The sequence below is a fragment of the Chaetomium strumarium genome, assembly GCF_033439665.1.
Source record: "Chaetomium strumarium strain CBS 333.67 chromosome Unknown B0T15scaffold_5, whole genome shotgun sequence".
NCBI lineage: Eukaryota > Fungi > Ascomycota > Sordariomycetes > Sordariales > Chaetomiaceae > Chaetomium > Chaetomium strumarium.
Genome location: NW_026944433.1, coordinates 3509086 through 3522348, shown reverse-complemented (window position 1 = coordinate 3522348; position 13263 = coordinate 3509086). Strand labels below are relative to the sequence as shown.

The 13263-nt window shown below is 57.3% G+C and overlaps 4 protein-coding genes across 4 annotated transcripts; 2 read left to right on the top strand and 2 right to left on the bottom strand.

Annotated features, from left to right (window-relative positions):
* The first annotated feature begins 1592 nt into the window (after window positions 1–1592).
* Window positions 1593–3741, top strand: B0T15DRAFT_538104 (uncharacterized protein). The gene has a single exon (XM_062869663.1). It carries the CDS (start codon window positions 1822–1824, stop codon window positions 3460–3462), a length of 1641 nt encoding a protein of 546 aa, XP_062720714.1. The 5' UTR covers window positions 1593–1821; the 3' UTR covers window positions 3463–3741.
* Window positions 3742–3893: 152 nt separating this feature from the next.
* B0T15DRAFT_256022 (sugar transporter-like protein) lies at window positions 3894–6252 on the bottom strand. Its single transcript, XM_062863248.1, has one exon. It carries the CDS (start codon window positions 5994–5996, stop codon window positions 4326–4328), a length of 1671 nt encoding a protein of 556 aa, XP_062720713.1. The 5' UTR covers window positions 5997–6252; the 3' UTR covers window positions 3894–4325.
* Window positions 6253–7402: 1150 nt separating this feature from the next.
* On the top strand, window positions 7403–9403 carry B0T15DRAFT_256012 (glycoside hydrolase family 13 protein). Its single transcript, XM_062863247.1, has one exon. It carries the CDS (start codon window positions 7494–7496, stop codon window positions 9288–9290), a length of 1797 nt encoding a protein of 598 aa, XP_062720712.1. The 5' UTR covers window positions 7403–7493; the 3' UTR covers window positions 9291–9403.
* Window positions 9404–10832: 1429 nt separating this feature from the next.
* Window positions 10833–11865, bottom strand: B0T15DRAFT_538097 (Alpha/Beta hydrolase protein). Its single transcript, XM_062869662.1, has one exon. The coding sequence runs from the start codon at window positions 11702–11704 to the stop codon at window positions 10880–10882; it is 825 nt and encodes a 274-aa protein (XP_062720711.1). The 5' UTR covers window positions 11705–11865; the 3' UTR covers window positions 10833–10879.
* Window positions 11866–13263: the final 1398 nt, after the last annotated feature.

Genomic DNA, 13263 nt, shown 5'->3' with positions numbered 1-13263 from the left:
GGATCCCTCCCAGAGGCGGCTGTTAATACTGGACGGTCATAACAGCTATATAACCACTGAACTTATATAGGAGTGCTTTAACAACAATATCCAACTACTCTTTTTACTAGCCTATACCTCCTACGTTCTCCAGCCGTTGGATTTATCAGTGTTCTCTCCCCTTAAGCACATCTACTGTAAGCTCCTCAACCGTTTGACTAGCTGGTCAGAATATACTGCATTAGGCAAGCAGTTGATATTAAAGTGCCTTGTCCAGGCTCGTAGGGAGTCAATTACAGCTCATAACATCAAAGCTAGGTAGAAGGCATCTGGGTTATAGCCTCTTAGTATGGCCAAACCACTGATGAGCTCTCTCTTGCTGGAAAATTCGAACCGGGCGCCTAATGAAGATAATCTACTATGCCTACTATAGACCCCAGCTCCTACGCTACCTGGCCATCCCACTACTACAGCTAAGGAGGTCGAATTTTAGACTCCACGCAAGAAGGTAGACCTTCGGGATCACCTGACCAACCTGGCCATCCGGCGGCAAGATCTTTCTACGCGACGGCTTCTATTCAAGAAGGTTAAGAAGGCTTTTGATGAGAAGGACTTCCAATTGGCTCACTTGCAATAGGAAAACGAGGCTCTGAAAGTCCAGTTGGAGGCAGCCCAGCCGTCGAGAAGGAGAAGGGTAGTCCCGGATCCGAATAAGCAGTTCGCTTCCATTGAATAGGTATACCGGGCTCAAATTGAGGCTGGTCGTCTTAAAGAGTCTGGCATTGAAGAGAGTGGGTCAGAAAGCTCCGACTCAGATGCTTCTTGTATTGTGGTAGGTTGATGATGTTGTAATATAGTAGGTTGAAGAAGATGGGTGGTTCAGATGCCAAGGCTTACAAAGTGTTCGGAATGTGGGGTGTTCGGAATGGGGGGGTCCGACTTACTTTTACACGTGTCTATGAACTTCTATGTGTACATATACTCACTGGACGTCAAGAGCCTCTTCTTCTTGAAGACTTCCATTCGCACTGGCGCTTAATATGTGATGGGACTCCACTTCAGCTTCTAGGGCCCCGTCGTATAGATCCAAAAGCTACGACAAGTAGGCTCCCAGCGTTAAGTACGAAGCGGGAGCCTAGTGAATTCGAAGTTATCGAGGCAATACGGGCAACGCAGGCTAAGCGGCCAAGTCAGTATACGGCTTACGGTGAAACTGGCCATAGACGGACCTCTCGGGTGTGCCCGAAGCGTTATTCAGACGTTGTACGGATTGATTGAATGGCTGGCTAGCTAGCTGCAGTGTTGGCAATATGTTGGCTGTGGCGGTGGAAAAGGGGGCTGCGTTAGATGCATTTTTAGACTTACATAAGCAAATTCACACTTACGTAAGCGCACAGACCTGTGCGTCTAGTGGGAGCCGAATCACAGGGAGGGATTATGTAACTAACACTATGGCCCTTTAGGCTTAGCGCCTCCGGGCGGAATAAATATCCATCCATCCTTGGCTGCCGACTGCTTGCATGTGACCAACAGCTGCCTGCTAGTAGTCCCACTATATCCCCACCAAAACCCCATTGAGCTGCAGCTTCCCCAGACTTAGGAGCCCCGAACTTGGGGAACCTTTCGGGAACCTTTAACACTCCCGCTTCGCGCCTCGCAGCCAGCGCAGCGCACCACACATCGCGGCAACTTTGAATGTGCTGATATTAGAACCCTCTCAGCCAGAGATTCGCCATCCTGTGGGAGGCTCGCCATGAACCCCGTGGCGTCGCCTTCGTGCAGCACCTCGAACCTCTTATTCATCTCCAGTCTGTCTCGAGCCTGTCTCTGCCAGCGGCCCTTATGACCACGAAGGTCACGCGAGCCTGTGATGCTTGTCGAGTTCGAAAGGTGAGATGCAGCGGCACACAGCCCTGCGCGCAGTGCTCCCACCTCAATCTTGCTTGCGCCTTTCCGCCCGCACCGGCCAAACGCAAGCCCGGCGTACGAGGCCGTCTCGTCGCCCAGCTGCGCAACCAGGCTGTCGCCGATGCCACCGACAGGAGAGCCGCCTTCGTCGCGACGACCACACACCCCTCGCCCGCCGCTGTGAACCGCCCCTCAGCGTCGTCCGTCACCTCCATTGCCGGCATCCTTGACCCCGACCATGTCGTCACGCCTCGACTCGACCTGGCACCGGCCATTGGCGGCTCCGGCTACTCGCAGGACTTCTTCATGAGGCTGCTTCCCGAGTACGAGCAGCTTGTCTACCCCGTTAACCCCGTCCTGACACCCGACGAATTGCGAGCCGCCATCGCAAACATGCATGCGAGCTACGAGGATGCAGCGCTCGTCCACTCCTTTGGCGCCGTCACCATCAATCTCACGCAGACGTCGTGGACCCTGCACGGCGACATTGCGGCACAGATGACCTCGCTCATCCGGTACAGTGTGTTCGCGCACCATAAGGTTGACATGGGCAGGGACACAGCAGATGTGCACTACCTCCAGTGCGAGATGCCCATGACGGTCAAGCGCATCATGGTCGGCATCTGGAACGAAATCTCCCTCATGGCATTCAAACGCTTTGACCGCGGATTTGCAAGCTTGCGCGAGGCCATCACCATGATCCAGATGCTCGACGTACACCAGTACTCCGAGGACAACCCGTGCGGGCTGACGCGCCGCGAAATCTCGCGCCGGCAGCGCATGTACTGGGAGGCCTACATCCACGAGCGCTTCATGTGCATCATGTCGGGCTTCCCCTGCGTCATGATCCCGCTGCGAACCGGCCTACCCATCACTGACCCGGACGTCCCGCCCTGGGTGACCGTCGGCTTCAACCGCCTAATCCGGCTGTTCCAGGTCATGGATCCGCCGCTGCTCGCGCACTGGACCGCGCAGACCGTGCTCTACGCGCCCACCATCACGGCCGAGTGGATCGAACACAAGCAGGCACAGCTCGACGCCGACGAGGCCGAGACCGCCGAGGCCGTGCGCGAACTCGCGGCCAGTGGCGGCGGCGCCCTCACCGAGGAGCAGCACGTCGACCTCTTCGTCACGCGCCTCTGGCTGCGCACCCTCGTCTGGCAGCTCGCTCTTAAGCACGGGCTCCTCCGGTCCGCACCCCCTCGCGACGCCCACGAGGGTTTCTCTCTGCACTTCCCCGCGCAGCGCCTGTCGGCGCAGCTGCGCGGCCTCGTCAGTCGCCTGCGCAGCATGTCGAGCATTGTCACCCACGGCAGCGGCATCTTCCAGAAGCTGTTCGAGATCACCAGCACCGTCGCCGACGTGCTCGCCCTGCCGCGCGGGCCCGGCCAGTCGCAGGAGGAGGCCCGCGCCCGCATCGAGGACTTCCTCTTCGTCGTGCGCTTCATCTTTTGCTTTGAGCGCACCCAGAAGCACCAGCGCGACTACCTGCGCGAAAAGCTGGACGCCTTGCGGGATATGTACACGGTCGTCGACTTTGGGGACTTGGCCGGCAGTCCCGCGGCGGTGCGGTGAGCGGCGCGCCGCGTGGTCTCTGTTGATGCCGCAAAAGGTGACCGGCCCCTTGGTAAAATGGATGGTGCAAGTTCTAGAGAATAAATTTGGCGTTAGCGGAGTTGGTACGCACATATTGTAGTGAAGAGAGGGCGTTGCGAGGTCCCGCGGGGCCGCGGAGACCGCAAGGGACGTCACCAGTAATCCAATGTGCAAAACGTAAGTGTAATGATTCATCTTGTATTTATATAAGTAGCCAAGCGGCGTGATGCGACGATATTGCAAAGTAACAAGTCAGAGTTGACTAATGCAAATCGGCTGCCCGTTCATTCTCGAGGCCGCGTTAAAAGACTCAGGCTCAGCGCGATGTCTCTTCCTGCCTCGGTCCACCGCGCGGTCCGATCAGCATCTAGCAGCCATTTTCAGAGAGTAGGAAGGGGTCAAGGTGGTTTTGCGCGGTTGAGATTGAAATGACGCGCGGTGATGGCGACCTGAGAATCAGTACACAGGAAGAGGCTAATTTACGGGTCATGGCTCCTTGCAGGGCACCAACCACGCAATAAAGAGAACGAGAGGAGCGGACACCTGAGTGAGGGGCGAAGCCCTTCAGCTCGGTTGCCGGAATCGCAAAGCCTTGTCATACTCCAGAGGCACTTTGCGCATGGGCAACAACACCAACTCCTGACGCCACGATGTGTGCTGTGGCATTATTTCATTAATGCAGGATCGATTGATCGTCACTGGTTTGACCGCCCACTCGGAATGTCCCAGGGTCCCATACTTTAAATCAGTTGATTCGTTTATTTGCCTCCCACCCACCATACACGGCACATCGTTCGCCGTCCTGGCTGTCTCTGCTCACGGGCACAGCCTTCTGAGCCTACCTAGTTCGGTTGGCTGTTGACACTCTCGACCATGACATCCTCAACCACCTTTTCCTTCTCGGGGGTGCTCTCACTGCTACTACATCCATCAAACCGGTCCACCGCCGTGGACTTGAACTTGCGGGCGCTGACGCGGTTCTCAAAGAGCACGTCCAGCTCGCCATAGGTGCGGCCCTTGGGTTCCGGCAGTCGGAAGAAGGTCCAGACCGCGCAGAGGAAGCACGTGCCTGCCCAGAAGAAGCCCGACTTGGCTCCCCAGTTCCACGCCGTGGGGTTGAGCATGCGAGGCGTGATGATGTTGGTGACGATGCCGACCATGTTGTACATGTTGCGGGCCATGACGACCGACTTTGTGCGCAGGCGTGTCGAGGTGAGCTCCGCCACGAGCGAGTAGCAGACCGGGCCGACCGTGGCATCGTAGGTGAAGGTGTAAACGAGAAGCAGCGAACCGATGGCCCACTGCGCAGCGACATTCTCCCGGCCGGCAAAGGCGGAGCATCCGATAGTCAGCAGCAGGACGCACATGACGACTTGTCCCCATAGGTACAGCGTCCGGCGGCCGAACCACTGCATCAGGAACCAGGAGGTGATGGTGCCGACGGCGCCGAGCGCATATTGGCCGAGCGACATGCTGAAAGAGTTCTCGACGGCCATGCCAGCTTGCTGGTAAAAGTATGTCGAGTAGCCCATGAAAGTGGCGCCGCACAGGGTCTGGATCATCCACGTGATGCACACAATTTCCGTTCGGCGCAGATTGACGCCCTTGAACAGGTCTGTATAGGAGGTGCCGGCCAGCAGTTCCTTTTCCATCTCGTTGGTATGGATCATCATCGAAATCGTCTCGTCGGGGTGGAATTTCACGCCCGAGTTTCGCGTCGTCAGGCGGGCGAGCGATCGCTTAGCCTCGTCGAGGCGGCCGTGCCGGACGAGCCACCAAGGAGACTCGGGCGCAAGCCAGATGCCAATGATCAGAGGGACGGGCCACACCCATTGCAAGGCAAAGGGAATCTTGTATCCCCAGTGGTCGTCGCGATTCAGCATGGCTCGCAGCACACCGGAGGCGATGAACTGGCCAATGACCCAACACAGGTTGACATAAGTTGTCAAGTACGCTCGAAGGTGAGTCGGGCACACCTCGGACGCGTATGTGGTCGTCGAGGTCTGGAAGACGCCCCAGGGGAAACCGATGAGGATCTCGCCGATGAGTAGCTGCACCAGCGTCTCGGAGAAGAAGATGATGAAGATGAAAGCGATGCAGCCGATCAAGGCGCCGATCAAGGTCTTGCGGTATCCGAACCGGTCGGCGAGGATGCCGTTGGCGAAGAGGCCGATGATCTGACCGGCGAGCACGCCGTTGGTCAAGCCGGTCTGCCACTCGGCTGTGAGCTGGTACGTGCCGTCAGGTTGGGCGACGCCGAACTTGCGCTGGAAAGGGGGGTAGGCGAAGAGGCTGGAGAGGAAGGCATTGTCGAAACCTTCCATGACGATGCACGTCGACAGGAAGATGGACCACATGCAGGCCTTCCTGTACAGCTTGAGAGACTCGAGGAGCCCCATGCTGTGTTCGGCATCGGTGGCTGCGGCTGCCTCGTTCACGGTCGACTCGTCCATGTTGGCTTTGGCGACGGCCACTCGCCGAGCGGCGTGCTCATCCCGTGCTGAGGGAGACATGATGTCACCGTCGCGGTGGTCTTAACCTGCCCAATAAGGTAGATTCGGAAGCACAAGAAGGCGGCGGTGATGGCCGAAGCAGGGGCCAACCGAGGAAATCAAAAGGCGGACTATTGTTGTTCGCTGCCACGACCCGAGAGCCTGATCGTCTGACACCCAAGAATCCAGGCGGCCGCCAGCCATCTTTATACAAATGGCGGGACGAGGTCTCGAGTCAGAGTCTTTCAGCAGCCCGGAGTCGCCCTTGGGAGATTCCACTGCCCTTGCGGTTAGGACCGGAACCAGGGACCAGGGTCCGTCGCTAACGTCGACGAGTTAGCGGGCAGTCACCAAGTCCCCCCAATGGCAGGTGTTGGAGCAATGGGTCCAATCACGAGGCCCCTGGGGCACCGATTTGGCAGGTTTGTTGCGCGGCGATGCCATGTGCGGTTCCTGTGCACGCTCTCCATCTCGGAGCTGAGCACTTACCTCGTCGGCCCGGCGTCACGTGCTGACATTGAGCCATCCATGAGATGATGGGTGCTCGCAAACCCTGGCACGGCGCCAACGCTGCCGAAATATCGGCCCACAGGTGCCAGAACGCAGCCTCCCTCCCTGCACTGCGCACGCTTCCCCGGCATTTCGACCGAATTAGGGAACACCGAGGTGGCCCCGGATCCTACTCCCCATGGGGTGATGCTGATCTGGGGAGAGGTGGAGATGGCATATGCTTTCGTGTTTTCCAGGCAGGCCCTCGCAATGTGCGCTGTCGGACCGACAAGCTGTTTGTTGCGAGATTGCGGATCCATACATGCGCTGGAGTTCGAGAAACAAATTTGGAACCAGTCTGTGCGAGTTAATGGCTGAAAGTGGAATCGGGATCTGTCGTCGGTCCGACATCTGACCAATGTAAGCCGCAGGTCGTCGGACCGACTGTGGACGAATCACAGCCGCAGTTCGTCCTAGCGACACACTCAAGGCCACTAAAAAAGAGCCGCAGACCCCTGTAAGACATAACTGAATCGCCCTCCCGGGAATGCTGCAGTAAGGGCCCGTCTCACCAGTACACTACCCCGGATTCTCCCCCTCACGCCAGGGCCGCATGGGGAATCTCCGCTCTGTTGACTGCGCGATCTGCTTACGATCCTGCATCCTGCTGGGCACGACTTGTCGGACCGACATAGTCCGCATCGTCAATTGGCTCGGCTTGTCTAGGGCTATGCTGCGAGACGCCGAGGCCACCAAGGATAAAAACACACGATAAACCCGCCGCAGCTGCGTCGTGACAATCCACATATGAGGAGATACCGGGAGTTGCTGGCTCCTATGCCTCATTCTCCACAAATGTTCGCGAGTGACAAGGTCACAAGGGGATTTAAGACGGGTTGCCTGCGGTGCTTACCGTGCTTCTCACATTCTTTTGGCCCCCATACTCGTCTTCTCGTTTACTCCACTGTCGCCGCTCAGACTTCAACCGGCTGGTGAACCTTCTGCAGGCGGAATCGTCCTGTCGCCATCATGACTGTGACCGACCACGAAAGGCAGTGGTGGAAGCAAGCCGTCGTCTACCAAATCTACCCGGCGTCGTTTTGCGACTCCAACGGCGATGGCATCGGTGATATCCCGGGCATTACGTCCAAGCTCGACTACATAGCCAGCTTGGGCGTCGATGTCATTTGGATATGCCCCATGTACGACAGCCCGCAGGTGGACATGGGATACGACATCTCCAACTACGAGGACGTCTACCGCCCCTACGGCACCGTCCAGGACATGGAGGCCTTGATCCAGGAGACGCACGCCCGCGGAATGCGCATCATGCTCGACCTTGTCATCAACCACACGTCGGACCAGCACGCCTGGTTCAAGGAGTCGCGCGCCAGCAAGGACAGCCCCAAGCGCGACTGGTACATCTGGCGGCCCGCCAAGTACTCGCCCGACGGCAAGCGGCTGCCGCCCAACAACTGGCGTTCAAACTTCGGCGGCGGCAGCGCCTGGGAGTGGGACGAACAGACGCAAGAATACTACTTGCATCTCTTCGCCACGGAGCAGCCAGATCTCAACTGGGAGAACCCAGAGACCCGCAGGGCCATCTACGCCTCGGCCATGGAGTTCTGGCTCGACCGCGGCGTCGACGGCTTCCGCATCGACACCGTTAACATGTACAGCAAGCCGCCGACGCTGCCAGATGCACCCGTCGTTGATCCCAAGACACCCTACCAACCTGCAGGTATGGTGTACTGCAACGGGCCTCGCATGCACGAGTTCCTGGGCGAGATGAACGCCATCCTCACAGAGTACGGGGCCATTACCGTTGGCGAGCTACCGTGGACGCCCGACACACAGCGCGTGCTCCAGTACGTGAGCGCCAAGGCCAAGCAGCTGAACATGGTCTTCCAGTTTGACGTTGTCGACGTGGGCATCGGCAAGACGCACAAATTCGCAACGACGCCCAAGAACTTTGCGCTTCCCGACTTCAAGGCCGCCGTCGGCCTGACGCAGGCCCTGATGCGCGGCAGCGATGGCTGGTCCACTGTCTTCCTCGAGAACCACGACCAGGCCAGGTCGGTCAGCCGGTTCGCCGACGACCGCCCCGAGCACCGCGTCCGTGCCGCGAAGCTGCTGGCGCTGATGGAGGCGTGCTTGAGCGGCACGCAGTACATCTACCAGGGCCAGGAGATTGGCCTGGTCAACGCCCCCAAGGAGTCCTACCCTGTGGAAAACTACCTCGACATTGACAGTTTGTCGTTCTACAAGATGGTCAAGGAGCGCTACGGCGTCGACAACAAGGCCGAGCTCGACAAGGCGTTTGACGCCCTGCAGTACATGGCCAGAGACCACGCCAGGATACCCATGCCGTGGAATGGCAAGGCCAAGTACGGCGGCTTCTCTGAGGCCGCGGAAGAAGCCGGCAAGGAGGTCAAAGAGCCGTGGATGAAGCCGCATCCGCTGGCGGCCCAGATCGACGTGGCCTCCCAGCTCGACGACCCGGACAGCGTGCTCGCTTTCTGGCGAAAGATGCTGCGCTTCCGCCAGCAGCACGCGGATCTGCTCGTCTACGGTGACTTTAGAGACCTGCGGCCGCAGGACAAGGATCTGTTCATTTTCATCAAAGAGCCGCGGCACCATGGTGTTGATAGGATGCTCGTGGTGCTCAATTTCACCTCGGAGGAGAGGACATGGGAGACACCCAGCCCGGAGGAGCTCGGCGTGCTGAAGGCGCCGGAGCTAGTGTTAATCATGTCTACGCACCCGGGCAAGTCCCGGGAGGGGCAACTAGCAGCATTTGAAGGACAGGTGTATTTGGTGATATGAGGAGGGACCGCGATATACATGTAGTATAAGGCTTTTATTCGCAGTTAGTGCTGCGCCCTTTCATTTTTGATCTCCCTGGTGTTGAATTATGATGATATTCCTTCTCCTCTTGGTTTGAGGCATGGCCGTTAGAGTCGCAGCACCTGTCCATGAAGATGTTGGATTGGCTGGCTGTCTGACAGAGTGTTGTGTGTGTGCGTGTCTGAGGAATAGGGGAATCTGGGCATGCACCCTGTATTTCTAGCAGGATTTTCCGTCAAGATATTCCGACCAGCCTACCCCATTGGGTATAGCGGCCCAGCCCCTGAGTATGGTACACCGACAACGCTCCTCTCCCCTCGCCTATCCCCGTCAGCCGGAATAATATCTGTACGACGAACTGGTCCTCCGGCGAGGTCTTCGCCTCGGACATCCCCCTCAACACACCCCCTGTCATGATCCAGGACTACTTTCACACGCGCAACGAGACCAGTGTCGGCAGGTTCCAGCCGGTTGTTGCCACGGCCAACGGCAGCGTGCAGCACTGGGAGCGGGTGAACGACGATATTGGTATTGGCGTGGGCGCGCCGGAGGAGGGTGTGCAAGAAGGGAAATGGCGGCTAGTGGAGACAGTGGGAAGCGGGGTGAGGCATGTTTGGGCGCTCGTGCAAGGGAGTTTTGACCAGAGGATGCACATGGTTACGGAAGGGGTGGATGGGGGGTTTGTGTATTGGGAGTGGGAGGGTAGGTGGAAGGTTTGTGGAGCGGTTGCCGGAGCTGGCTGATCCGTCTTGGGCGAGCGGTGAGCTGGTGAGTGGTGGTTGATTAAGCTCTGTAGGAGAGGGGGCAGTCCACGCTGTGCCGTTTGATAGAGCCTCCGAAGATAGAGAGTCCGGGTCGCCATAAGCCTGTTTAGAAGGATACAACGGACACCATAGCATCTAGACCAGAGTTCCTGCCAGTAATAAATAGAACTGCGACGCCCTAAGGCGGACCTCGGCTGGGGTACATGTCGCCGTCGTGGTACTGTACTGGCATTGGACGGGGGCCGGAGTCGCGCCGACCAAGCCTGACCTTGGTCCGTGGATCGCGAGGCCGGGTTTACCGACGCCGGGGACCTTCATTCGACCACTACCGAAATGGCGAAATGGATCAAATCATTCGACGGCGCTGGGACTGCGCCGGTCCCGCGGGTGGTGCGGGGTTCCTGGAGTTCCTTGGGGAGCGGGTGGAAGGAGGCGTTGGTGGTGGTGGCGGTGGGAGTGGTGGTGGGAATGGTATTCGGGATATGGAGTGGGAGGTCATTGAGTCTGCTAGGAGGGCGCGTGAGTTTCCGGAAGAGGAGATGGGAGATGGGAGAGGGGGGGGGGGGGGAGGGGGTTGAGTAGGTAAGGTCGGGGGCTCGGTGAGAAGGAGTGGAGGGGGTTTGGAGTTGAGTCCTAGTTTCTCTTGGATGTAATACTAGTGTATCTATTGGGCAGGTTTTGTGGCCTCACAAATCGCTATTGCTTCTGATCGACATAATGGTCTGTCACCGAGAATGCGCAGCGGGTACAGGGACAGTTCACCAACTTGAATGTGATTCGGCCATCTTGAGACGCAACGCATGCCTATACGGCTCTCCTCTTATCCTCCAAGATCTCTAGCATGTACAGGAAATACGGGAGAAACTCCTTGGTCTCGACCTCAAACCCCTGGTGGTGCCCCGGGACAAGCAGCTTGGGGCACGCCAGGATCTTGGCCTGCTCCTCGACCGCCCTCGCAAAGAAGGCATCCCTCGACCGGACGGCTCTCATGACCCCAATGCTGGTCTTGTTCTGCTTCAGACGCCAGAAGTTGGGCGTGTAGCCCAGCAGGACGGGGAACTCGTTATCCCAGAAATTGCGCGGGTTCTCGGTCTCGGGCGGAACCGTCTTCGGGATTCCCTCGTCGTCGTACCCAAGCAGCTTGGCACCGAACTCGCTAGCGGCCTGGTCGAGGCCCTGGGTCTCGTAGACCTCCATGAGGTGGAGGAACCACTCGAAGACCTTGGAGGCTTCGGGGAGAATATTGACGGTGGGTGCCTCGTGGGCGATGAGGTGGTCGACCATCTCGGGGAAGTCGTGAGCGAGAACGTAGGAGAAGATGGCTCCGCTGCTGCTTCCGAAGACGATGGACTTTACGAAGCCCACGGCCTTGATGACGGCGCGGATGTCCCGGGCTTGCTGCGGAATGCTGAGCCTCTTGTTGACCTCGACCTTGCTTGCCGACATCTGGCGACGGTCAAAGGTGGCGCAGGTATACCTGTCGGACAGGGCGGCAATCATGTTGTTGAACTGCCGCCCATGACCGTTGCCGCCCGGGACGAAGGTGATGAGCGGCCCCTTGCCCTGGTACCAATAATGCAGGTCGCAACCTTCGTTATGCACAATGGCTCGAGTAGGGTTGAACTCCATGGTGAATTAAATGGTCCTTGGTTGTAGTGATAAGTGGTGAGAGGGTAAATGATAGTAGTGAGGGGTGAGGAAGGTTACATTTCGCAAGATCAGAATGATCTACTAAAGTACAAGTTAGCGCTGTTTCCCAGAGTCCTTCGACCGGAGCATGACCACGAGACGGTCAAATTGGGACAAGGTGGGTGGATCTGCTGCCGGCTGTTCAGCCTGTTCTCCCGTAATTCCAGTTCCGAGCGCTCCGGTGTGACTCGCACGCCGCAATCCACGAACGGCGCATCGCAACTACTACCAATGTGGTATGGTGTAGACTGTATCAAGCACTTCGTCTATCATATACTAGAAGCGCCCAAGACAAAGGGCAACTACCGGTTGTTGATCGTCGGCGGCCACGAAAGCCACAACTCGACCGAATTCGAGCGCCACTGCAAGTAGAATGACATGTGGACTTTCGCGACGCCTTCTTCACCTCTATAACAAAGAAGAACATACAATGTGGCTTTCGGAGATGCTGGTCTCGTGGCACGAGATACCAACACCTCCGAATTCACAGTCTACTAGTACTAGCATTCTGCAACCGCAGAACCGGCGAGAAGCCAGCTTGCAGTCAACGCTTATCAAGACTTACGTTGTCGACCATCAAAGCAGCTCCCCAACGTTAATGTTGAATGCTCTGCTCTGCATCAGCGTACCAAAGGTACAATGGCTGTGATGCACCAGGTGGCTCTCCTTCGGTCAGAGGCCTCGAAGCTCCATAAGGCCAATGTCGCATCAAACAAGCGACAGAGAACCAAGAAAACAGGTATAGAGCTGGGCGAGGATTACTTGCGGTACAGGTCTGACATGAGGCACTAGGCCACGAGCCTATGAGTAAGGTATGGTAGGGAGGGAGTGCAAGAAATGGAGCCGGATGGTGGTGGTGCAAGCGAGGGGGCTTGAATCGAAGGTCCGGTGGTGTGGTGTTTGCGGCAAGCCTGGATATAATGCACGTAGACACTTACCAGGCGGCTGCAGAAGCATTTGATTCAGCTGTCTTTGACGTAATATCCATAGCGAAAGAGAGAGTTGCGATCAGGGACACCGACGAACGGACAGCTGCCTAGCCCATCACTACCAATGACCGGGCTTGTGAATATGAGGACCAAACCCACCGAAAGCCGAGCCCAATCTTATAATTATTTACTCGATTCCGAGCCTCTACCTACAGTAGTGATGAATCCACATCACTTAGTCTTCAGTCTTGAGATAGGAGAGTTCGCGTATACTGCTACCAACGTAGGCATATAGACTTATCAATCATATGACAATGTGAATCAGCAGGTATGCGAGTCATGACATCTTCCGCCAGAATGCCAGATAGTGTACCTCATATCACGTAGTAGACAGCAGAGTGTTAGGATGTAGGAGACAACGACAGAGTAATGTGTGCTACACTCGAGCACTAAGGCGGTCTCTAGGCTGAGATATCCGTTACGGGGGCACGGGACTGGGGCCAGAGCGACCTAAGGCCCATACGTTAGATCGGGAAGTCTGCGTCTTGCCGACGCCGGGAACCTTCATCC